Here is a 24,817-nt window from a genome sequence, read left to right as displayed (position 1 = left end):
TCGCCACAATATGCATACACTTTCCATATTGAAGCTTCTCAAAGCAGTCTACCACAGTGCTTAAAGGGACTACACCAGGGGTGTCAAACTCATTTTGGTGTCCGGGCAAGATTGGTCAAATGGTGACTTGAGGTGGGCAGACTGGGCACGCAGACACGGAGACACGCATGCACGCTCATGCACATTCAGTTATACATCATTGTTTTTCAGTCTGTTGTCTCAGTCACTGCTATAACTACAGCATATCACTTTAAAAAATGTTATGAAGATTATATACAAATTAATTATGAATTAATTTGTATATAATAGTGTCCCACTGGAAGGAGACCCCGGGGCAGACTACTATCAGCAATGCAACTCAGACAATGAACTCAGTTCAGTCGTTTTTATTGAACAATAACGACAATTCAGAAAATGTCAATGAATCAAAATAATGACACTCAATGCTTTTTTTCCGGTTTTAGAATAGAAAAGAAATAACCCTAACAGTAAAAGCACAGGTCAAAACAACATCATTTTTATTTATTTTTTACAAAAAAAAATGATGTACCTGACATCTCTTTGCTTTAACTGACCTGTCAACATCAGGGACCAGGTTCTGAGCAGTAGTAACTTTCATAATGTAATAATTACTATAAAATCTCCATGTCTCTTCAGCTCTTTATAAACAAAAAATGCATTTTTTTTTTTTGTATTCTTTTGTCTTTGTTTTAGCCAAAATGTATTACTTGCACTACATTTTAAGTGACCTTTTTACTTTTGGAAAATAATATTGAAGAAACTGTTAACTGGTTAATGTGTGTACTGTCACTTTAAAAGCGCAATTTATACTTCATCGTACAACAGTGTCACGCACCAAACATGGCCGATCTCCAAGCTCACACCGCCTCTGTTCGCACCACGTTGTGAGCTTGTAGATCAGCCATTTGGCAACGATAGACTGAGAAGACAGCGCACATTGAATATGTCACACTAGTCATTCATTCGCGTTTTTAAGAGTTTCCTAAACAGATTATTATCATTTGGAGTATTAAAATTGTCAACGGAGACAGAGGACGAGTGAAACTTTTGAGCGTTTCACTCGTAACGGCCGTTATTCCTCCGCACATGTAAACACAACGACGCAACCACCCGTACAAATGGAACCAAATGGACCCTTACGGTCCCCTTAAAGAAGCGATGTTTTACGATGTATCCAATAGTTAGCCAATAAAATTCCTCGTCCTTGTTTCCCTGGGCAGCGCTGGTTTGCAGGGATCTATACACTGTTAGACTGACATGTTTGTGCCAGGGTGGGTGATTAGATTTATTTCTTGATCTCCTCTTGTCTTGATTGTTTAGACATGACTTGGCCATTGTTCTCACAAAACAAGTTTGGCCACTATTAGACCTTTGCAGTCAGAGGCAAGGGGGGTTGGGGGGGATAACTGCCTGCCGGCTCCGCCGTTTCTTTTGTCTTTTTTTTCTCTCTCGTTTTTTTTTTCCATTAGAGCTAGTATGAAAAGGTGTTTTTTCAAATCACTTCGCGGGCCGCAATGGACCTTTCCGCGGGCCGCAAAATGCCCGCGGGCCGCGAGTTTGACAAGCCTGGACTACACCATGAATTTTAACTTTTCCTTATTTTTTGTGTGTTTTTGGTCTCCCCTACCTCTCTTCTAACCCAAAAAATACCCCAGTTTGAGCACTCACTTTTTGGTCTCAAAACAGACCAAACTGATTTGGTCCCAAAAGTGACGTCACTTTCGGGGCAATCCCCCCCGTTTTTCAGTTCCAACATAAAAAATAAAAACAATCTAATATTTTTTTCAAATTCATGGTGTAGATCCTTTAACATTTCATTGCTGGCGATGGCTTTCATACTCATCACTGTATTTTAATTGGAAAAACTGGGCCTTCTCTCGCCATTCGTAGAGAGCAACATTTTTGTTGTATTTATTTATAAGGCCCTGTGTGGCAAGCTCCCATTGTATTTAAAAAACACAGAATATCAAACATGCTCACAGACACACATTAGACTTATCACTCCACGAATGAACAGTGAACAAGGAAAGACTGCTTTCATCTTTTATGCCCCAGACAAATGGAACAAACTCCAGGAATCTCTGAAACTGGATGGATTGGTCTCTATAGAGACATTTAGGGTACTACTTGAGGATCCATTACATTGCACCTGCTTTGCATACAGTAGCTCTTATTTATCGGCATTGCTATGTTTTTAATGGTGTTCATTATATTGCACTTTATTTAAAATTGTATTGTTTTTTTATATATGTTGTGATCATGTGGTACTCAGGGTGTCCTTGAAAAAGAGAGCTTGCTCTCAATGGTCTTTCCTGAATATATCTTAATTTTTTTTGGGATATTGCACATTGCTAGCTGGTAGATCTGTTCTTTTTAAACATGCACCTCACACAAAATGATGACAGAATGTGTACGTGCAGGTCACCACAAGGTGATGACGGATCATGAGGGAGAAGACAGGCACTCAACCAGTGTTTCCGTTCGCCGGGGTTTACCGGCCATTGACCGATAAAATGTTTAATTGGCCGTTAATTAAAAACATCACCGCCATGGTGGCCCATTGTGAAAATGCTGTTATTAGGCTATTTTATCATTTAAGCCTATTATTAATATTATTAAGGTGTTACGATAAACAGAACCGGGGTCCCAAAGTGATAGAATCTGAACCAAGTCGGGCCCAATTGACGTCAACCCGTCAAAACCCAAACTCGTATGAGTCGTGGATAAAACAAACGAGCACAGTGCCTGTCTGTCTGCAATGGATAAAGTGGCGAAAGTTGGTGACACACATTGCAGGCAACTAAGGCAAGTAATCAACCTCCCTTTCACCATCATTCATGTATAACATTAACAAAACTAAACAAAAGCTGTAGGTTTTGCATATTAAGGTTGAATGAGATGTAAAGCCCAAAACATATATTCCTTTGTTTATACTGTGCGACGTATGTTGTCACGCAGCAGTTCACTCACGGCCACTTTATTCAGTTATTTGTTGGCAAGCGACATCTCTGCATGATGGAGTACATTAGATATTAACTATAAAAACAGGAACAAATTGCATCTGTGACAAAGTGGAAAGAAGCACAGCACTAACGTAACGAGGTGTAATGATCAGTTGGGTGCATGTATCTGCAAACATGCATGTGACGTTAATTAAAATATAATCCTGTCGGTCAAGGTGGCCGGCCCAAAAATGGCCTGGCGGAAACCCTGCACTCAACACAAGTGAAGATAGAAATATCCATTGTAAACTTAGTGCAGGCAGCAATTTGTTGAAGCACCTGCAATGGCAGGGTTGAGAGACTGCAATGTGTGAAGTTCTGCTGTTTGGTTGATTTTTGACTCCTCCACTAAGGATAATTATTGTCCTAATTTGTGAAATGTGCAGTAAAAAAAGATGCTGTAATATAATTAGTTACTCTTGATAACCAAGTATTAAGTAATATTACTGTCTTCGCCACAAATAGCAGATCTACAAGCAAGCTGTGAATAAGGATGCTGGGGTACGTGCAAGTGGTCAAGTGCAGTATTTGAGTAAACATACTTAGTTACTTTCCAGCACTGCTGAGGTGTGAGGGGGAAAACAAGAATGAAGCCCAAGACATCTTCAACTCACCGGTTGTGTCCCAACTGACAGTCCCTCTGCTGAGTGATGTAATCTGGCAGGCTGCTCCACAAACACACAAACAGTGTTGTTTTGTTTAATTAACTCAGGCCTTGGAGGCCATTGAAACATCCCAAGGTTGAAAACTTGCAACAACACTAATTAAATATCACATGGGTCAATGCCTTGCTCAATCAGACGTTCTGATTTAATTGCTTATTTGACGAGATCGTCAAAAGTGTAAGTGTAATACCTTTATACAAACGCTGAATCCCCCTACAGTGACTTAACACAATGAGTAGAATAATGTAACTTTGTATGAAAACGTGCCAGTGAATATCTGTTTTCACATTAATAATAATACGTTATTTTAGTAGTCATGTATCGGTCTCAGTACAATATATGTATACATTTAAAACATTTCTGTGCATTCCGGTTAATGTGTGATTGAAACATATCACCTTGTGCCATCAATTTATAACTTCATTGTAATATAATTTGTTATTATATTATTTGTTATTTGTTATTCTTATCACCTGACGGGGGAGTTTCCCCAGTTGGACAAAGCGTGTGGAAGGGACGCGTTATTCCAACCAGTTCCTTTCCCCTCCATCAGGCGCCCCGGCTGACCAGGGGGAGGCAGTATAGAGACCAGGATTACTTATCTTTTGGTGAGGGTACCTACCCTAGGGGACACGGGGAGAGCATAAAAACTCCACACAGAAAGGTGATTTTGCCAACCTTTTGAGAATAATCAAATCATATTTGGTTAATTATGTTATTGCTACTAATAAAAACGTTCATTTCGACCCTGCATGACTGATATTTATTATCACAATATTACTATTATTGTCTCCGCCAGGCCGAAAGGCATGGCGAGAGAGTATGTTTTTCCCCCTGTCTGTCCGTCCGTCCGTGTGTGTGTGTGTGTGTCCGTGCGTCATTCTGTCTGTGTACAGCTAATCTCCGGCACCGTTGGCTTGATCACAGCGAAACTGTGCACACACACTCCCTGGATGCCACAGCAGAACCTCTGCCCCAAATTTCACATGGGCCTTTTATAGCGCCACCAGTTGGCCGATTTGTGCAAAACACATTTTATGACAGTACTCCTACAGATTTTGTCCAAAAATCCCACAAATCAGTACACAGTATCTCTAGTCAGGAGGCCATTGAAACATCCCAAGGTTGAAAACTTGCAACAACACTAATTAAATATCACATGGGTCAATGCCTTGCTCAATCAGACGTTCTGATTTAATTGCTTATTTGACGAGATAGTCAAAAGTGTAAGTGTAATACCTTTATACAAACGCTGAATCCCCCTACAGTGACTTAACACAATGAGTAGAATAATGTAACTTTGTATGAAAACGTGCCAAAATAATGTGAATTCACAGTGAATATCTGTTTTCACATTAATAATAATACGTTATTTTAGTAGTCATGTATCGGTCTCAGTACAACATATGTATACATTTAAAACATTTCTGTGCATTCCGGTTAATGTGTGATTGAAACATATCACCTTGTGCCATCAATTTATAACTTCATTGTAATATAATTTGTTATTATATTATTTGTTATTTGTTATTCTTATCACCTGACGGGGGAGTTTCCCCAGTTGGACAAAGCGTGTGGAAGGGACGCGTTATTCCAACCAGTTCCTTTCCCCTCCATCAGGCGCCCCGGCTGACCAGGGGGAGGCAGTATAGAGACCAGGATTACTTATCTTTTGGTGAGGGTACCTACCCTAGGGGACACGGGGAGAGCATAAAAACTCCACACAGAAAGGTGATTTTGCCAACCTTTTGAGAATAATCAAATCATATTTGGTTAATTATGTTATTGCTACTAATAAAAACGTTCATTTCGACCCTGCATGACTGATATTTATTATCACAATATTACTATTATTGTCTCCGCCAGGCCGAAAGGCATGGCGAGAGAGTATGTTTTTCCCCCTGTCTGTCCGTCCGTCCGTGTGTGTGTGTGTGTCCGTGCGTCATTCTGTCTGTGTACAGCTAATCTCCGGCACCGTTGGCTTGATCACAGCGAAACTGTGCACACACACTCCCTGGATGCCACAGCAGAACCTCTGCCCCAAATTTCACATGGGCCTTTTATAGCGCCACCAGTTGGCCGATTTGTGCAAAACACATTTTATGACAGTACTCCTACAGATTTTGTCCAAAAATCCCACAAATCAGTACACAGTATCTCTAGTCATTAAACAAAACTGTCTTTCAGATTTTTCATATTTCATCCTGATTGGCTAAAATTGGCTTCCAAACTTTGCAGGAATACGCCATTTTGAATAAAATGCCTCAAATCATGAACACAGCATGATATTTCCATTACATTTTGCACACACATTCCCATTAGGCCGAGGAAGAAATGCCACTTGACATTTTTCAAAATAGCCTCATGGTGGCGCTATAACAGGCCGATTCGTGTTTTTACCTATAACTGCACCGATCTGTGTAAAACTTTGTATGCGCACTCTTTAGAGGCCAAGGAAAAACCTTTGCCATGCATTTTTCACATTTGCCTTTTATAGCGCCACCAGGAGACCTACTTATTGTATGTAAAGCACATTTATTCCGAACACTGCTGGCCCACAATAACCTACCTGACCTGGCGGAGACCTGTGCTCCGAGGAGCACTTTTTCTAGTTATATCTTCATTCTGGTTAAGGAGGGCTCAACCTGCAAGATGTTCGGGGCGATTTTGGGCCGGGGGTCGGGAGCCATTATCTGGCAAGATTATCCTGTAGTGTGAAAGACTACAAAGGTCCAATCTTAAACTTTACGATGTGCTCACTTAGGATCGAGGCCGTCCTGCTAATTTCCAAACATGTTTGTTATTTATCCGGATGATTACTTCACTATTGTCTGGGTAGGACGACAGGATCGAGAGAAACAACTACACGTCACCATAGTCACCTAACCCTAACAATGAAAGAGGACGATTGACAACCTGTGTGGCAAGAATACAACTGTTGTATATAACGTGTCTTGTCCTCCCAGACAGATCAGAACCATTAATCCGTTGCCGGTTGGCAGGTTTAACAGTGTGTGTGTGTGTGTGTGTGTGTGTGTGTGTGTGTGTGTGTGTGTGTGTGTGTGTGTGTGTGTGTGTGTGTGTGTGTGTGTGTGTGTGTGTGTGTGTGTGTGTGTGTTGTTTTGGGCATATTTGTCATTGTATTATGTATAAAGTAAAACAAAATACCCTAGTAGGTCCAGCAATACGCTGTTAGCTCATCCACAAATCACTTTCATGTTGTGAGAGTGAAATAGGTTATCCGTCGAAGTGACAGAGGCAGTGAAACAAGGCGAAATAACACAGCCAACAATAAAGTTCAGGAACAATAAACATGACAATGTATGTTTCAAAAACAGCTGAATTTGTAATCTCATTCACCTGTATCATCATTCCTCACCTGCGTGTGTGTGTGTGTGCGTGTGCGTGTGCGTGTGCGTGTGCGTGTGCGTGTGCGTGTGCGTGTGCGTGTGTGTGTGTGCGCGCGCGTGCGTGTGTGTGATGATGATGAAGGCTCAGGAGGACAGGTGTCCAGGCCTTTCACTGTATGCACAGGTGTTAGACAGGGCTGTGTACTTGCACCTGTACTCTTCAGCAACTTCCTCATGAGTGTCACCTGGCTACTTCACAAAGAGGTTGAGGGAAGCAGTGGTGTGTTGGTGGATTACAGGTTGGACGGGAACCTATTTAACATCAGGAGGCTGCAGGCTGCTACTGAGGTCAAAACTGTGAACATAGTGGAGTTACAGTATGCAGGCGACTGTGCCTTTGTGGCTCATACATCAGAGGCTCTACAGGCAACATTAACAGCTGCTGTGAAGTAGAGTTCTCAAATTCTGCCCGAACCCGAGGGTACCCGACCCGACCCGACGGGTTCGGGCCGAGCCGGGCTGAAATATATGCTAATTGGTAGGGCCGGGTCGGGCTCTCGGGTTGGCGCTGCTAAAGGGGATTATTATTATTTTATTTTTTTTCAATAAAAATGATTCTGTTCTGTCAATCTGTCTTTGTGTATTTATTTATTAATAATGAACAGCAGTGCTGTCAGTGTGTTGTGTTGCTGCGCTGACAGTGACTGGATTGGGAATTTGGGATGTAAAACTTTTGGAGAGAGAGAGAGAACAGCACGCGTTGCGCTGCTCGCGCAGCATAAAGTCTGTCAGACTGAGTGAGGCTGAGGGGCGCCTGATTTATACTTCATTGCAATCTGGTGTTGCGCACAAAATAGACATTCAATCTACAAACCCACTGAAGTCCACAATGCATCATGAGCTAACGCTTTTTTAACTTGTAGATCGTTTTTTTAAAAGGGTCATAAATCACACAGTGCGCAGAGAGGATGATGGGGGGGCGTGTCCGACTCAGGTCAACAGCAGGTCAGCCAGAGGGGCGAAGAACTTTAGACGGAGAAGATGGATGCCAAATCGATAAAAAGAAAACTTGCGACAGGAGAATTGAGTCTATCTGCTAACGAGGCTGGGAAGGCCAAAGCATGGGAGAGATTTAAATTGGTCGTGAACTCCGAAGGGAAGGTGTTGGACTTTACCCAGTGCACAAAATGCAAACAGGTGCTGAGCTACAACAGCAAGACAACGGGTACATCCACCATGAATCGTCACATAAAAGATTCGTGCTCTGGAACCTCAGCAACACCATCAGGCTCAGGGGGGCAGCAGTCAACAATGCCACATTTGTGACAAGGAGTGCCGCGACTGTCCCTCTAAAACTGAAAGATGGAGTGCCATGATATTTTTCAACCCTAAAACCTGATCATAAGGTATTATTATTATGTAAGGATTTTTTTCAACAAAAAAAAGTGTACAGTAAGTGTTAAAATGTTGTTTTTATGTAGACACACCCACCAGTGCATTAAGTATACCTGGTTCTCACCTTAGCACCTCCTCCACCACCTTAGCACCACCCACCTGTCCTAGTCCCTCCTCCTCCTCATGCCCACACCTGTTGTGTTATGATAATGAGGGGGAGGGTATGGCATTGTGATGTCACAATGCCCCTGTTTCTCTATTGGCACTTTTGACCCTCAAGGTTTCAGCCTCCAGGAAGAAACTCCAAATAGTCAGAGAAGACATAAAACACCATAAAAACACCACCGGGGGGCTTAATGAAGTTCTATCAACCTCATAGACACATGAAAAACAGAAAAAGTGCAAAACCATGGCACCACCTCTTGAAGCAAGCAGTGACAGAAAAGTGTGTCTATTTTTGTGCAAAGGACATCAGGCCTTTTTATATTGTGGAAGGCGATGGCTTCATGGAATTAGCCCAGGAGCTAATTAACGTCGGGGCCACGCACGGTAAAGTACAGGCCAGCTCCGTTATTCCATGCCCCAACACCATAGCCACACACTGCAGGGCCTTGGCTGAGGAGAAACGAGAAGCCTTCACAGACCAGGTGAAAAATCATCTAAAAAACGGAGGCACAGTAGGAACGGAATGTCAACTGACATGTGGACAGATGATTTCCGAAAAATTAGTTATCTTGCCATTACATGCCATTTTGTAGGGGAAGATTTCAAATTGATCGGAAAAAATCTGACCACAGCCATGTTCCCATTGGAATTGAAAAAGACGGGGGACAACATTAAACGGGAGATAGTCACCAAGCTGGTGAACAAGTTTGGATTTGAGCCAATTTCCCTGAGCAAAATTGTTTGGGTCACTGACCAGGGGTCCAATATGATTAAAGCCTTGCAGTCCTACACCAGACTTGACTGCCAGGATCATGTCCTTAATACGGTCTTGAAGCATGGCCTGGAGCATGACACCGCACTTGTTGCAAATGCCCCTGACATCGCTGAAACCCTGACTGCAGCGAGGGCCCTTGTGAGGTAGGCTTTGTTTGTTTGTTTTACTGTTACTATAATTATAGCACTAATGACTACGATACTAAATTAGGCTATAGGCTACTTTTCGTTTTCTTCTCAGGTTATTATAGGCTATAGGCTATGTGTGTGTTACACAATTAAAAAGCTAATTAAATTGTGCGTAATTTGCGTGTTCCGGTTTTTAATTTGTTATTATTGTATTACACTGTCTAGGTATGTCAAGCAGTCGGGATTAGCAGCGCAGCTGAGTAAGACCCTGCTGCAGGTGGCTGAGACGAGATTCAGCTCTGTATACATGTGTCTGAAGTCCATTCAGGATATATACAGAGAGCTGCACGACAAGCTGGAGTCTCGTGGAGAGGGTGAGCGAGTGGAAAAGGTGGGCCCTGACACGCTGGCATTTCTTGTGTCCTTCCTCCAGCCCTTTTGGGACGCACAGCGGGAACTGGAGGGGGACAAATACCCCACTCTCCAACTTGTCTGTCTGTGGAGAGAAAGACTGAGGAGGCACTGTGCTCCCAACGCACAAGACGCACCAGAGCAAGCTTTTGTCCGCCAGCGACATGCGCAGTGGCTGGAAAAAAAACTGGACATTACAGCTCTCCACAAGGCTGCAACTTTTCTGTGGCCAAAATTTAACCAGTTGCGCATGCTGTCTGCTACTGAAAGGGCCACCGTTCACGAATACGTGAAGTCCCGCCTGGCCACACCACCAGAGGAGGACGAGACAGTGGTGGTTGAAGACAAGTAGTCAATAATAATGAAATAAGAAGAAGAACATCAAAGATTCAAAAGTCTATTACTAAAGAAAGTGTGTAGCTGTGCCAGCCTATGTATGACTATGTATATGATTAACGACTGACTACTGCGTAGTCTGGCTGGCCTGGTCATGAGGTGGTAAACTGGTAAGTGTTGTTATAGGTGTTATAGCCTTCCCTTTGTTAGAAGAAAGAAAATAATAGCCTGAATTTACATGACTAAAGGTGTTACACTTACAGCCGCGGTGCTCAGCAGCACGCAGCAGAGCAGACGCACGGATTCAAGGCAGACAGATAAAGCATTGATTGATTGACTGAATACTTTATTAGCAGTTTACATACAAGCGCAAGACAGTAGGCTACAGTTCAAAATACAAGGTCTGCTTGAGCTTGCCTTGTTCTCATAGAAGATGATTTGTTTTGTACTACTGCTACTACTGCACAGCGCAAGTGCATGCATGGTCAGTGGCGTCTGTCGCTCACCGAACATAGCAGGTCTGCGACTGCAGTAGAACATGTTTTGGGTTTGTAACTTTGTTTAACTTTGTAGACTAGAATAGATCTCTGCTCTGCTGATAAAATATAAATTACACGAGCAGCGGCAGCGCCGTCAGGGAGAGAGAGAGAGAGAGAATGAGAGCTACAACGGGGATTTAACATTCTAGTACTAAATACCTATTTCGTAGGCCTACTATAACCTATTTCGCGCAGAAGAGAACTTACTAAGTTAACATGATGTTTTCAACAACTGAACATGATTGTGATGTTTCCATTTAGAAAACTATTATAATGTCCGTTGACTCCATTCTCTCTCTCACTCGCGAGTCGCAACATGGCGCTGCCTGCGCAGTGCGCACACTAACAATCTTTTTTTTTTTTTTTTTCTCTCGGGTTTTGTCGGGTTTTCGGGCTTAAAATGATGAGAACTGTTCGGGCCGAGCCGGGCCTCGGGCTGGCCCAGTCGGGCCCAGTTAGAGCCGGGCTTTAATTTTCAGGCCCGTTGAGAACTCTACTGTGAAGGCCTATAGCAGACTGGGTCTCACCGTGAACACTGCAAAAACGGAAGTACTCTGCCAGTGGAACTCCCCCCTCCAACTCGACCACAATCACCTGTCTTTAAAGGATATACACTATGCATTTAAAAATATATTTAATATTTAATATCATATTGTTAACCCTCAAACGTTTTTCAAAAGGTTTGAGCCTAAATCAAGCCTCAGATATACTCATTCCAACTAACTTCTCTCTGGATTATGAAGCACTTTCACCTGCAATACCACATTGTCCTGATTTGGCACGTGGTGCTATTGAGCCAGTTTGTATCCTGGTTCTGTGTGGGGAAAAAAAACTTTTTTTTGAAATGTTGGAACTGAAAAATGGGAGGGATTGTATCGCTTGTGACGTCACGTGCGGGGGCAAATCAGTCTGGCCTGTTTTGAGACCAATTTACATAAATCCCCAGATATGCTGTGAAAGCCTGAGTGCTCAGCTGGGTTTTTTTTTTTTGGATAGAAGAGAGGTAGGGGAGACCAAAAACACACAAAAAAGAAGAAAAAGTTAAAATTCATGGTGTAACCCTTTAACGACAACAAGTCTTTAGCAGTAGTCCTAGACTTCAAGTATCTTGGGAGTATCCTCTCCGAAAACTGCAGCATGGACAATGATGTTCAAAATCGGATAAGGTCTGCCTTAGCCTCCTTTGGTAGACTGCGTAAGAGGGTGTATATGAACAAAAACCTCAGCATACACACCAAGGTAGCAATCTATCAAGCCATCTACTGTATGTCTCCACACTACACTTCTCTACGGCTGTGAAGCTTGGACCCTGTATTGCCGCCACGTCCATCAGCTGGAGAACTTTCACATCAAATGTCTACGGCGCATCTTTGGGCTAACCTGGTGTGATCGTGTACCACACACAGAAGTCCTGAATAGAACTGGTACCAAGAGCATGGAGGCCACATTCCTTCAATACCAACTGCGATGGATTGGCCACAACATCAGGATGCCAGGCTTCCACGGCAACTGCTGTATGGTCAACTACGTCATGGCCAGTGAGCTGCAGGAGGTCAAAAGCGGAGATACAAGGACCAGCTCAAGACAACACTCAAGAGGTGTGGAATACAGCACATGCAGCTGGAAAGCTCTGCCTCGGAGCGCCCTCTCTGGAGGCAACTTTGCCATGCTGGACTTCAGCGCTTTGAAGATGAGAGGAGTGAGGCGAGGGAAAGCTAACGCCTGACTTCATATGCCCTCACTGTAATAGACCATGTGGCTCTCGCATTTGACTTCACAGTCACCTCAAAACTCAAGCAAGCGTGACATTTGGCAGACATACTCTCTAAGGGCCTCTTATGGAAAAAGGCGCTGGCCGCTCAAAAATCCAATTTGGCGACCATTTTTTCAAGATGGCCGCCACCTTAGTGGAGAAGATAGTGATATAATCTTTCAGGTTGTGGTACAAGGATGCAATTTGGCACAAATACTTTGTAAGGGCCACTCTTATGGAAAACGGTGCTGGCCACTCAAAAATCCAAGATGGCCACCATGGACACTTGCATTTTCAAGATGGCAACAATTTTACAAAATGGCCGCCACCTTAGCGGACCAGTTAAGTTATGTCAGCATTTGGTTGGTTATAAAAACATGAAAATTGCCGCGAGCAGTCTCCAAAAGTCACGTGACAATAAAACTATCACAGACACATGAAATATCAAGATAGTGACCATTTTACAAGATGTTATGTTTGCCCAAATAGTTTTACTGACATTTGCAACTGCACAGTGCTGTGCAGACAAAACCCATTTTGAAGCATTTGCACCTTCCACTGCACCCTTTTTTGCAGGAACATTTGGTGAGTACTTGACAACTCTCTGCAAGTGGCGGATTGGCGGTCCATTCTTCACCAAACTTCTTCCATCCCCAGTCAGCTGGACTTTCTGATTCTGGCTGACGCTGGGTGGATTGACCCCATATGCAGCCTGTCTGATACGCAACACATTTGGTGTGTTGAAGCAGAGCTGCTCTTGTTGGAGGAATGGCTTCATATTATGTCCTCTGCTTTTGGGCAAACATGTCAAATCTAGCTTCATGCACACAGCTGTGCTCGATCGATCGTACATCAGGACCATAAACTTCTCCAGGATCTTCAGGTCATCATCATTCAGTTTGGGAGGATATTGGCTTAGTTTGGTGAAGATGGGAGAAGTGGCCAGCTCCCTTTTTCAGAAGAGGGGAGTATATGCCAAATGTCATCCTTGTATCACAACCTGAAAGATTATATCACTATCTGCTCCACTAACGTGGCGGACATCTTGAAAAACATGGTCGCCATCTTGCATTTTTGAGTGGCCAGTGCCTTTTTCCATAAGAGTGGCCCTTAGAGAATATTTGTGCCAAATTTCATCCTTGTATCACAACCTGAAAGATTACATCACTATCTGATCCGCTAAGGTGGCGACCACCTTGAAAAGAATGGTCGCCATCTTGGATTATCGAGTGGCCAGCGCCTTTTTCCATAAGAGTAGCCCTTAGAGAGTATTTGTGCCAAATTGCATCCTTGTATCACAACCTGGAAGATTATATTACTAACTGCTCCACTAAGGTGGCGGCCATCTTGGAAGAAAAAAAGCCTCCATCTTGGATGTTTGAGTGGACAGCGCCTTTTTCCATAAGAGTGGCCCTTAAAGAGTATTTGTGCCAAATGTCATGCTTGTATCACGACGTGAATGATTCTTTCGAAATGTGCCATTAATCTGCTGTACTATACGTTTCATTTCAGATGGGAGAGGGAGTTGGAACGCAGTGAAAAGTTTCAAGTTGCTATTAAAGAAAAGGGGTAGGCTTGATTGACATGACATGGTTTTTGTTACCAAACATTTTCAGAATGACGATAATCATCACAATAATAATAATTCACAGGCGTGGGCCACGACAGAACGGCTGTCCATGGGAGAGACGACGAGGAGGAGTAGGTAGCTGGCGGCTCGCTCTGGTGTTAGGAGGAGAGCGAGTTTGTGCCAGGTGAAATTACAGAAAAAATAAGATCAACAGTACATACAGAAACAAAAATAACATAACCGAAAAAAGGGAAAAAAGGACACATGAGTGGGACCATCAGAAAGCAGGGATAGTCAAGCCCAGTCTCTACTGCCTCTGCCCCGATGGGTGCTGTGAAAGATTACGTAATACCATAAGGTGGTACAGGGGATGGCATGGCACCGATGGGTGGTGTGAAAGATCACGTAATGCCATAAGGTGGCACAGGGGACGGCATAGCACTGTGTATAAAATGTAACAACTGGACAATGGATTTAAAAAGGGGAGGGGGATGTTAGACACTGGAGGACAGTCATGAGGGTTTCACTAGACACACACCTGCTTTCATACATGTACTCGATCTTGATATTGTTCTCTTCATTCTCTGCTTTGTCTTCCTCACCTTCCTCTTCCTGTGAGTTACAGGAACAGTTTAATCTGAACAGAGTTTATAAGGCTGGAGACTTTATTCTGGGTGGCTTGTTTTATATCCACTTCTATTCTGTCTTCCCTGAGTTGTCTTTTGCCTCCAAGCAACAGGAGCTCACTTGCTATAGGTGAGTATCACACATACAATAGCAAGCGTGTATAACGTATTTGTACCATATAGGATTAGTTGATGTTGTATATTTCTACCAAGATATGTATGGTTACAGTTGAAGTTTGTGTGTTAGATTTGACATTGAAGGCTTCAGGTGTGCACAGACCATGGCCTTTGCCATTAATGAGATCAACAGAAACAGCAGCCTACTACCCAATGTGACTCTGGGATATAGTCTCTATGATACCTGCCAGACACTTGGAGTTACATTCCGTGCAGCATTATCATTGGTCACTGGGAGAGAGGAGCAGTTTCAATTGGATGAGAGATGTGTTGGCTCCCCTCCAGTGCTAGGAATTGTGGGTGCTGATTCCTCAACACGTTCTATTGCTATTGCTAGAATATTAGGTTTATACAGAGTGCCCCTGGTAAGTTTCCTACTTTCACCAAGTTTTACCATTTTGGTTATTTAGTTATTTACAAATCTAAAATATGATAAATAATGCATTTGGTCTTTATTTTACAGCTTAAAAGACATAGAACATAATTATCGTTGCTGTCGGGAAGAAATCTCATACAGTATCTCCATATTTAAACTTTATGTTTTTTCCGTAAATAAATACTGTTTCAGTGGGTTTAGTCAAAATAACTTGTGACTAAATAATAAGTACATGGGGTGCACATCTTTTGTTTTGTTCCATTTCCTGAAATGTAGGTTACAACAATGTTATAATACAAAATTCATGCAACAGGTGTGCAGAACATACCGTATTTCCGTCATTCAAAGGTGTCTGTATTCGGCAAAGTCTGATTGTGTCAGGTATGCTTTTTATCATCAGTCAATCAAAGGTTACAATTTTAAATGGAAGTGTTGACTTCCGGCTGTTTTACACCATACTGCTTTAGTGAGTCCATTCAAATGCTTTCAGGAGAGAGAGGGGATGGTGGTGATTATACCAAAGGATGAATTGTTGTATTCTCATATGCTCATATGATCATAATTATGTTGTGTAACTTTTGCAGGTAAGTTACACTGCCACCTGCGCCTGTCTGAGTGACCATAACCAGTTTCCATCCTTCTTTAGAACAATCCCAAGTGACGCCTTCCAGGTGAATTCATATAGAATATAGATCTGCTGGTATATAGTTACAATATCCCAGTGTTGTTTTTGGCAGGCATTTTAGATTTAGTCTTAGTCTTTTGGACGAAATGCTTGTTAGTTTTAGTCATATTTTAGTCATTTCTATCCTTGATAGTTTTTGTCTAGTTTTAGTCGACGAAAACTCAAAAAGGTTTAAGTCTAGTTTTAGTCGACGAAAACTCAAAATGGTTTTAGTCTAGTTTTAGTCGACGAAAACTCAAATGGTTTTAGTCAAACAAATAAAATAAAATAATGTATTTAAACTAATTTAATTAGGTCAATATACATATTGTATTTAAGATATGACTGCTAACAGTATTATCATAAAATATATCCAATTTTTAGGGGATAACACAATAGGATACAACGTGTGTTACAACACATACTGTAATTCACACAAAATACTGCATGTTCGGAAAATAGAATAGCCTAGATCAGGTTCTCATTATCAACTTTTTTTTTACCAGTACCAGCCAGAAAATATTTGTCTCTCCAAGTACCACCATTATGACTGATGTTAAAATACAGTAGCTTACACCTGCCCCATCCTATTCATATGCACAATTCACACAGGAGGCAAATGTATTCCTACAAAAAATGTTGTATTTTTGACAGTTGTGTACATTATGGTAGCACTAAACTGGCACTTAAACTCATGCAGTTGAAAGAAAAACGTCTTAATAGCTTAATAACCACATGGTACCCTCTTTCTAAGCAATGGAACAATTAGAATGTACATATACTGTACTGTACATAGTGTATGTAAGAACTAGGTATATTAAGTTACTGTACTGTTGAGTTCCAAGGATTTACTCGTCACGTCATAGGCACGATGCAAACAACCATTGAACCCCTACTTCACTGACGTACCCCCTTTTTCACTTGCCCCTGTCCAGCCAAAAAAGCCTGCATGTTTTACTCATAACAATCCATAGCCTTGATACAAGGCTAAACAATCCAAGTTAGCTTAAGCCATTGGTTCTCAAAGTGGGGTCCGGGGACCCCCAGGGGTCCTTGAGGGAGTTCCAGGGGGTCCCCAGCTAAATGATGGATAGTTAGGAACCAAATGGACCCTTATGGGTCTGTAACTCTGAGAGTGTACAAATGGAACCAAATGGACCCTAACGGGTCCATTTGGTTCCATTTGTACACTCTCAGAGTTAAATGAACATTGATTTTACAATATGAATTGGGGTCCCAGAGATAGAAATGCCATAAAATAGGGGTCCGTAGTAGGGGTGTTCGATATTGAAAAATATACTATCACGATATTTTTCAAGAAATATCACGATAGACGATATATATCACCATAATTTTTTTATGTTTGTTTTTAGGATTATTATTATTGTATGATTATTAATAACATATATGATGATTAATTATATTATATGATTATAACATTTTATAAGATATGATCATGGGGCACGTATAATCATTATATTATATAATATAATGAATCATCATATCTTATTAATTAATGTGTTCACAGAAAGACAGGCTACATACAGATAGATAGATGGATATAATATTTGTTTTATGCTGCTGATAGATAGATAGATATAGATATAATATTCGTTTTTATGCTGCTGATTGATAGATATATAGATATAATATTAGTTTTTATGCTGCTGATAGATAGATAGATACATAGAAATAATATTAGTTTTTATGCTGCTGATAGATAGATAGATGTAGATATAATATTAGTTTTTTATGCTGCTAATAGATAGATAGATAATATTAGTTTTTATGCTGCTGATAGATAGATATATATATTCCTTTTTATCCAGCTGTTGCATCATGTGACATTCAGTGTAGGCTGCTTGATGGTGAGTTAGTAGTGTAACAGACTGCTTCAGACAGAACATCTGACAGTCAGTGGTGGAATGTAACTAAGTACAAATTTGAGGAATTTTCATTTTACTGGATTATCTTAAATTTTCAGTACTTTTACTTCTACTCCACTACATCTCAGAGGCAAATATTGTTCTTTTACTCCACTACAATTTAGTTACTTTGTAGATTTGTATTATTACAAAACACGCATTAACCACTTTATCCCTATATACTTCAGCTATTTGAATATAGCCGATCTACAAGCTCACAACGCCTGGCTTTGCGACCCGTTGTGAGCTTGTGAGTATTTCTGCATTGCAGTACTGATACCTTTACTCAAGTACTTGTTCCACCACTGCTGACAGTAGCCTAGTATTACACCTACCTACCTACTAACAGTAGACTAGCAGGTCACACAATGGATCATTGATATGCATATGCATCCAGCCAGGTCGGTCACACTGGTAACTGGCTTTTTTATTTTAGTCATCAAAGAGCCATGTTCAGCACGTCAACGTTACGTTTTCGTCATGAAAAAAAGGGGCGTTGACGAAATCATATCGTCTTCGTCATCGTTGACGAAAACAACACTGCAATATACATATAATATTCCACACACTTGACAAATACCTCCCTGTATAGAGTGTTTTCAGATATTGCATCAACTCTGATATATTTGTCGTCTCCGCCAGGCCGAAAGGCATGGCGAGAGAGTATGTTTTACCCGTCCGTCCGTGTGTCCGTCCGTGTGTCTGTCTGTGAACAGCTAATCTCTGGCACCGTTAGCCCGGCCGCTGCAAAACTGTGCACACACACTCCCTGGATGCCAAAGCCGAACCTCTGCCACAAACTTTTCAGATTGGCCTGTTATAGCGCCACCAGGAGGCCGATTTGTGCAAAACACATTTTTGGATATCACTCCTTCAGATTTTGTCCAAACCTCACGCAAATCGGTACACAGTATCTATATAGTCATGTGATCAGCACGGATCTGTCCGATTTTCTATATTCTATCCTGATTGGCTAAGATTGGCTTCCAAAGTTTGCAGGATTGGTTTGTTTTGAACAAAATGCCTCAAATCATCAACGCAGCGTGTGATTGCCGTGAAATTTTGAGCACACCTTCCCACTAGGCTGAGGAAGAAATGACACCCTTTTCACATTGGTCTGTTATAGCGCCACCAGCAGGTCTAATTTAGCAAAACGCATTTTTGGAACAAAATACCTCAAATCATGAATGCAGTGTCCGATTGAAAGGCCTAAGAAGAAATGGCACCCTTTTCACGTTGGCCTATTATAGCGCCATGAGGAGTCCACAATAACCTATCTGACCTGGCGGAGACCTGTGCTCCGAGGAGCACTTTTATTAGTTAGTATTACTGCTGTAGCTGAAGGTCTTTATTTACAGCATCAAAAGATAATGATCAGACATTTTCTATTGTGTATTCTGTGTAGGAGATTCACTGTGTGAATAATGTAGCCTAAGCACTTATCCCTGCATTATGTCAGTAGTAGTAAGAGACACCATTATGCTAATTAATGCAGATGCTAACATGCTAATTGTGTTAGCATGACGTCACAGGCTAATATTTGTGACGTCACAGGTCACTTGCCAGTACCAAATCCTACCGCTAGGGGAAATAGTAGCGCTGTTGAGCACATTCCTGAAATTTCTGAAATTCCTGACATTCCTGGCATGTTTGACATTCCATAATTCATAATCCATAATTAATATTTTCAGATTAATTATTTAATTAAGCCATTAATTCATTCATCCTTAATTTCATTATAAACATTATGTCGTTCCAATTCCATCTCTGTGTATTTCTCTGTCATCTGTCAGCTGTCAGCTGTCACATGTCACCTGAGGGGTTCCAGGCGATCCCCAGTTAAAATAATGAAGAGTTGGTAACCAAATGGACCCTTATAGATCTTTCTCTATAAATCTTTTTTTTACGGGGCCAGAGCTCTCAGCTCTGGACCTGTTTTAATGTTCCCCTCTTTTTTCTTCTGCCACTTTTGGCAGTTCTGGCTGAACCGTGCATACGCTTTTTACGAAACTTGGCCATATGGTAGATGGTCATGAAAAACTATCAAGAAATAATTCTCACAATCTTTCGTCAAAAGGTGGCGCTATAGCAAAATGCCAACTTTGAACAGGTACAACTCATGCCCTGTTTGACCTACAGCCATGAAACTTCAATATACATATGCGTCTACTCATGATCAACAACTTTCACACTCTGACTTTTGACCTCTGACCTTTAGATCTCCCACCATTTTGAATAATATGAAAAACAGTTAAAACCTATCTCCTCCTGGGATTTTTTAGTAATCTGCACGAAACGTTTTACACATGAACTTTGAACCTATGCCGAAAAACATGTGCAAAAGATTTTCCATAAGTGAAAAAATGAAGCTTTAATGAGCCAATGAATATTGCAGTTTTATGACAATTATTCATCTGCCCCTAACACATACATGCAGACTCACATTTCTTTGAAACTTTGCGGTAATGTTGAGGGTCATTTCAAATATCACTGAAACCAATCTTACTCCAATTGGTCAAAGGGGGGCGCTATAGCGATTTTTTGAAAATGCAAACTTTAAACAGGCAAAAGTCATGTCTCGTTTGGCCGACAGCCATTAAACCTGCTTACACATGTGTCTTGACTCATGAGGAACACATGTATCACGTTGACCAGTAAGCTCCGCCCTTAGATTGTCCGCAATTTTGAGCAGTTTGAAAAACACTTAAACCCAGGATTTTTCAGCTATTTGCGTGAAACTGTATCATCTGAGCGATCTCCTTTTTCACAGGTTTTTGTCTGTTGGTCCAGTGGCTTCTCCCTTAAACGTGTGCCTCACAACCTGAAGGTTGCCAGTTCAAGCCTCACATGATGCAGACTCATTTAAGTTAAATTGCAAAAAACATGACTGTATCAATGAATACATGTGCAAACGGTAAAGATAACATGAAATGCTTATTTGAGAGTATGTTTTTTCAATGTATGACGTACTTCATTGTGAAAATAGCCGATCTACAATCTCACAACTTTTCAGATAGCAACGTTTTGTGAGCTTGTAGATCGGCTGCTTTCACTGGTTTCGGTTTCGAGGAGACATACAATTTCTCTATTGGTAAATGGTTTGTGAACGAGTGATCTTAGTGTTAGTGAAACAGGGGCTTGGTTCATGACAGAAGGCAAAAGTTTATGATCTTCAACAGACAACTTCAGCCTGGATGAAGCTATAGCACTACAGGTAGTGTCTCAGCCTGTGAGTCTGAAGGTTGAGAGTTTGATTCCTGTCAATGGCAATAGGTTGAGCTGTCTGTTTCTCTCACTCTGTCTATCTGGCTCTGGTAGGTGGGTCATTACGGGGCCAGAGCTCAGCTCTGGACCTGTCTTAATGTTCCCCTCTTTTTTCTTCTGCCACTTTTGGCAGTTCTGGCTGAACCGTGCATACGCTTTTTACGAAACTTGGCCATATGGTAGATGGTCATGAAAAACTATCAAGAAATAATTCTCACAATCTTTCGTCAAAAGGTGGCGCTATAGCAAAATGCCAACTTTGAACAGGTACAACTCATGCCCTGTTTGACCTACAGCCATGAAACTTCAATATACATATGCGTCTACTCATGATCAACAACTTTCACACTCTGACTTTTGACCTCTGACCTTTAGATCTCCCACCATTTTGAATTATATGAAAAACAGTTAAAACCTATCTCCTCCTGGGATTTTTGAGTAATCTGCACGAAACGTTTTACACATGAACTTTGGACCTATGCCGACAAACAAGCAGCAAGACTTTTCCATAAGTGAAAAAATGAAGCTTTAATGAGCCAATGAATATTGCAGTTTTATGACAATTATTCATCTGCCCCTAACACATACATGCAGACTCACATTTCTTTGAAACTTTGCGGTAATGTTGAGGGTCATTCCAAATATCACTGAAACCAATCTTACTCCAATTGGTCAAAGGGGGGCGCTATAGCGATTTTTTGAAAATGCAAACTTTAAACAGGCAAAAGTCATGCCTCGTTTGGCCGACAGCCATTAAACCTGCTTACACATGTGCCTTGACTCATGAGGAACACATGTATCACGTTGACCAGTAAGCTCCGCCCTTAGATTGTCCGCAATTTTGAGCAGTTTGAAAAACACTTAAACCCAGGATTTTTCAGCTAGTTGCGTGAAACTGTATCATCTGAGTGATCTCCTTTTTCACAAGTTCTTGTCTGTTGGTCCAATGGCTTCTCCCTTAAATGTGTGCCTCAGAACCTGAAGGTTGCCAGTTCAAGCCTCACTTGATGCAGACTCATTTAAGTTGAATTGCAAAAAACATGACTGTATCAATGAATACATGTGCAAACGGTAAAGATAACATGAAATGCTTATTTGAGAGTATGTTTTTTCAATGTATGACGTACTTCATTGTGAAAATAGCCGATCTACAATCTCACAACTTTTCAGATAGCAACGTTTTGTGAGCTTGTAGATCGGCTGCTTTCACTGGTTTGGTTTCGAGGAGACATACAATTTCTCTATTGGTAAATTGTTTGTGAACGAGTGATCTTAGTGTTAGTGAAACAGGGGCTTGGTTCATGACAGAAGGCAAAAGTTTATGATCTTCAACAGACAACTTCAGCCTGGATGAAGCTATAGCACTACAGGTAGTGTCTCAGCCTGTGAGTTTGAAGGTTGAGAGTTTGATTCATGTCAATGGCAATAGGTTGAGCTGTCTGTTTCTCTCACTCTGTCTGTCCGTCTATCTGGCTCTGGTAGGTGGGTCATTCCACTTTACAATTGCATCGCACAAAACATGACTGCATCAAATAATGCATGTCAATTTTTTAAGATAACATGAAATGCTTATTTGAGAGTATGTTTTTACAATGTGTGACATACTTCATTGTGAAAATAGCCGATCTACAATCAAACAACATCTTGTAGATCGGCTACTTTCACTAGTTCGTTCTAAGGAGACAAAAAAAATCTTTATTGCTAAATGGTTTGTGAACCAGTGATCTAGAGTAGTTCGGGACACAGAGGCTTGGTTCATAATGGACGGAAATAATTATAGATGTCAACAGATACTGTTAGGGAGGTCATATATCTAGCTCAATGAGAAGAGAGGCAGCCTGTGAGTCCGTAGGTCACTAGTTCGATCCCTGTCCCCGACAATGTATTGAGGTGATCATGATTTGGCTTTCACATAGTGTTTCTTGAGGTTAGACTTAGGCGTTGTTTTACTGAGGTTAGTGTTAGTGAGGGTTTAAAATGCTCATTTGTTAATTTTATGGTATAAGTCTAATTATAATACTACAATTCATTTGTGTCGTCTAGATGAAATGCAAAAATATTTTCATGTGAAATCAACTGGTTGCATTGCATCCATGTTGATAAAAGGTAGTACTTTAGTCAATTTCTTTGAAACTTACACATGTGCCTTGACTCATGAGGAACACATGTATCACGTTGACCAGTAAGCTCCGCCCTTAGATTGTCCGCAATTTTGATCAGTTTGAAAAACACTTAAACCCAGGATTTTTCAGCTATTTGCGTGAAACTGTATCATCTTTGTGATCTCATTTTTCACAGGTCTTATCTGTTGGTCCAATGGCTTCTCCCTTAAGTGAGTGCCTCATGACCGCAAGGTTGCCGGTTCAAGCCTCACTTGATGCAGACTCATTTAAGTTGAATTGCAAAAAACATGACTGTATCAGTGAATACATGTGCAAACGGTAAAGATAACATGAAATGCTTATTTGAGAGGGTATGTTTTTGCAATGTATGACATACTTCATTCTGAAAATAGCCGATCTACAATCTCAAAACTTTTCAGATAGCAACGTGTTTCTGAGCTTGTAGATCGGCTGCTTTCACTGGTTCACTTTTATCTTCAACAGACAACCTCAGCCTGGACAAAGCTATAGCACGATAGGTAGTGTTGCAGCCTGTCAATCCGAAGGTTGAGGGTTCGATTCCTGTTAATGGCAATAGGTTGAGACGTCCAATCAATCCATTCTGCTTCCATCTCTCTCTTCAATCTATTCCGTTTCCATGTCTCTCTCTATCTATTCCGTTTCCATGTCTTTCTCTCTCTTTCTCTTCAATCTATTCCGTTTCCTTGTCTCTCTCTCTCTCTTCAATCTATTCCGTTTCCATGGCTATCTTGCTCTCTCTCTCTCTCTTCAATCTATTCTGTTTCCATGTCTCTCTCTCTCTCTCTCTCTCTCTCTCTCTCTCTCTCTCTCTCTCTCTCTTCAATCTATTCCGTTTCCATGTCTTTCTCTCTCTCTCTCTCTCGCTCTCTCTCCAATCTATTCCGTTTCCATGTCTTTCTCTCTCTCTCTCTCTCTCTCTCTCTCTCTCTCTCTCTCTCTCTCTCTCTCTCTCTCTCTCTCTCTCTCTCTCTCTCTCTCTCTCTCCAATCTATTCCGTTTCCATGTCTGTCTTTCTCTCTCTCTCTCCCTCTCCAATCAATTCCGTTTCCATGTCTTTCTCTCTCTCTCTCTCCAATCTATTCCGTTTCCATCTCTCTCTCTCTCTCTCTCTCTCTCTCTTCTCTCTCTCTCTCTCTCTCTCTCTCTCTCTCTCTCTCTCTCTCTCTCTCTCTTCTTCTATTCTTAGACTTACGCGTCTCCTCGGAACAGAAACCAGTGAAAATAGCCGATCAACAATCTTACAACCTTTCAGATAGCAACATTTTGTGAGCTTGTAGATCGGCTATTTTCAATGGTTTCTGTTCCGAGGAGACATACAATTTCTCTATCGGTAGATGGTTAGGGAACCAGTGATCTAGAGTAGTTAGCGAAACAAAGGCCTGGTCCGTCGGGGACGGAAAGACTTATATATATCAACAGACACTACCAGGACTATCATATCTCTAGCTCAATGAGAAGAAAGGCAGCCTATGAGTCCGGAGGTCACTGGTTCGATCCCTGTCCCAGACGATGTGTTGAGGCGATCATGATG

General features: G+C 41.4%; 1 protein-coding gene across 1 annotated transcript in view; it reads left to right on the top strand.

Annotated features, from left to right (window-relative positions):
• Positions 1-14,494: 14,494 nt before the first annotated feature.
• Positions 14,495-24,817, top strand: part of LOC308093675 (extracellular calcium-sensing receptor-like) — a gene marked incomplete at both ends in the record, with an annotated part of 82,100 nt that continues 71,777 nt past the window's right edge. The window contains 3 exons of the mRNA XM_080440003.1: positions 14,495-14,515; positions 14,736-14,866; positions 14,984-15,278. Of these exons, the coding sequence (XP_080296129.1) occupies positions 14,495-14,515; positions 14,736-14,866; positions 14,984-15,278 (447 nt within the window). The remainder of the gene's footprint in view (positions 14,516-14,735; positions 14,867-14,983; positions 15,279-24,817) is intronic.

Source organism: Gymnoscopelus braueri (genome assembly GCF_963280865.1).
Source record: "Gymnoscopelus braueri genome assembly, chromosome: 10".
Lineage (NCBI taxonomy): Eukaryota > Metazoa > Chordata > Actinopteri > Myctophiformes > Myctophidae > Gymnoscopelus > Gymnoscopelus braueri.
This window is presented reverse-complemented; position numbering and strand designations above follow the sequence as displayed.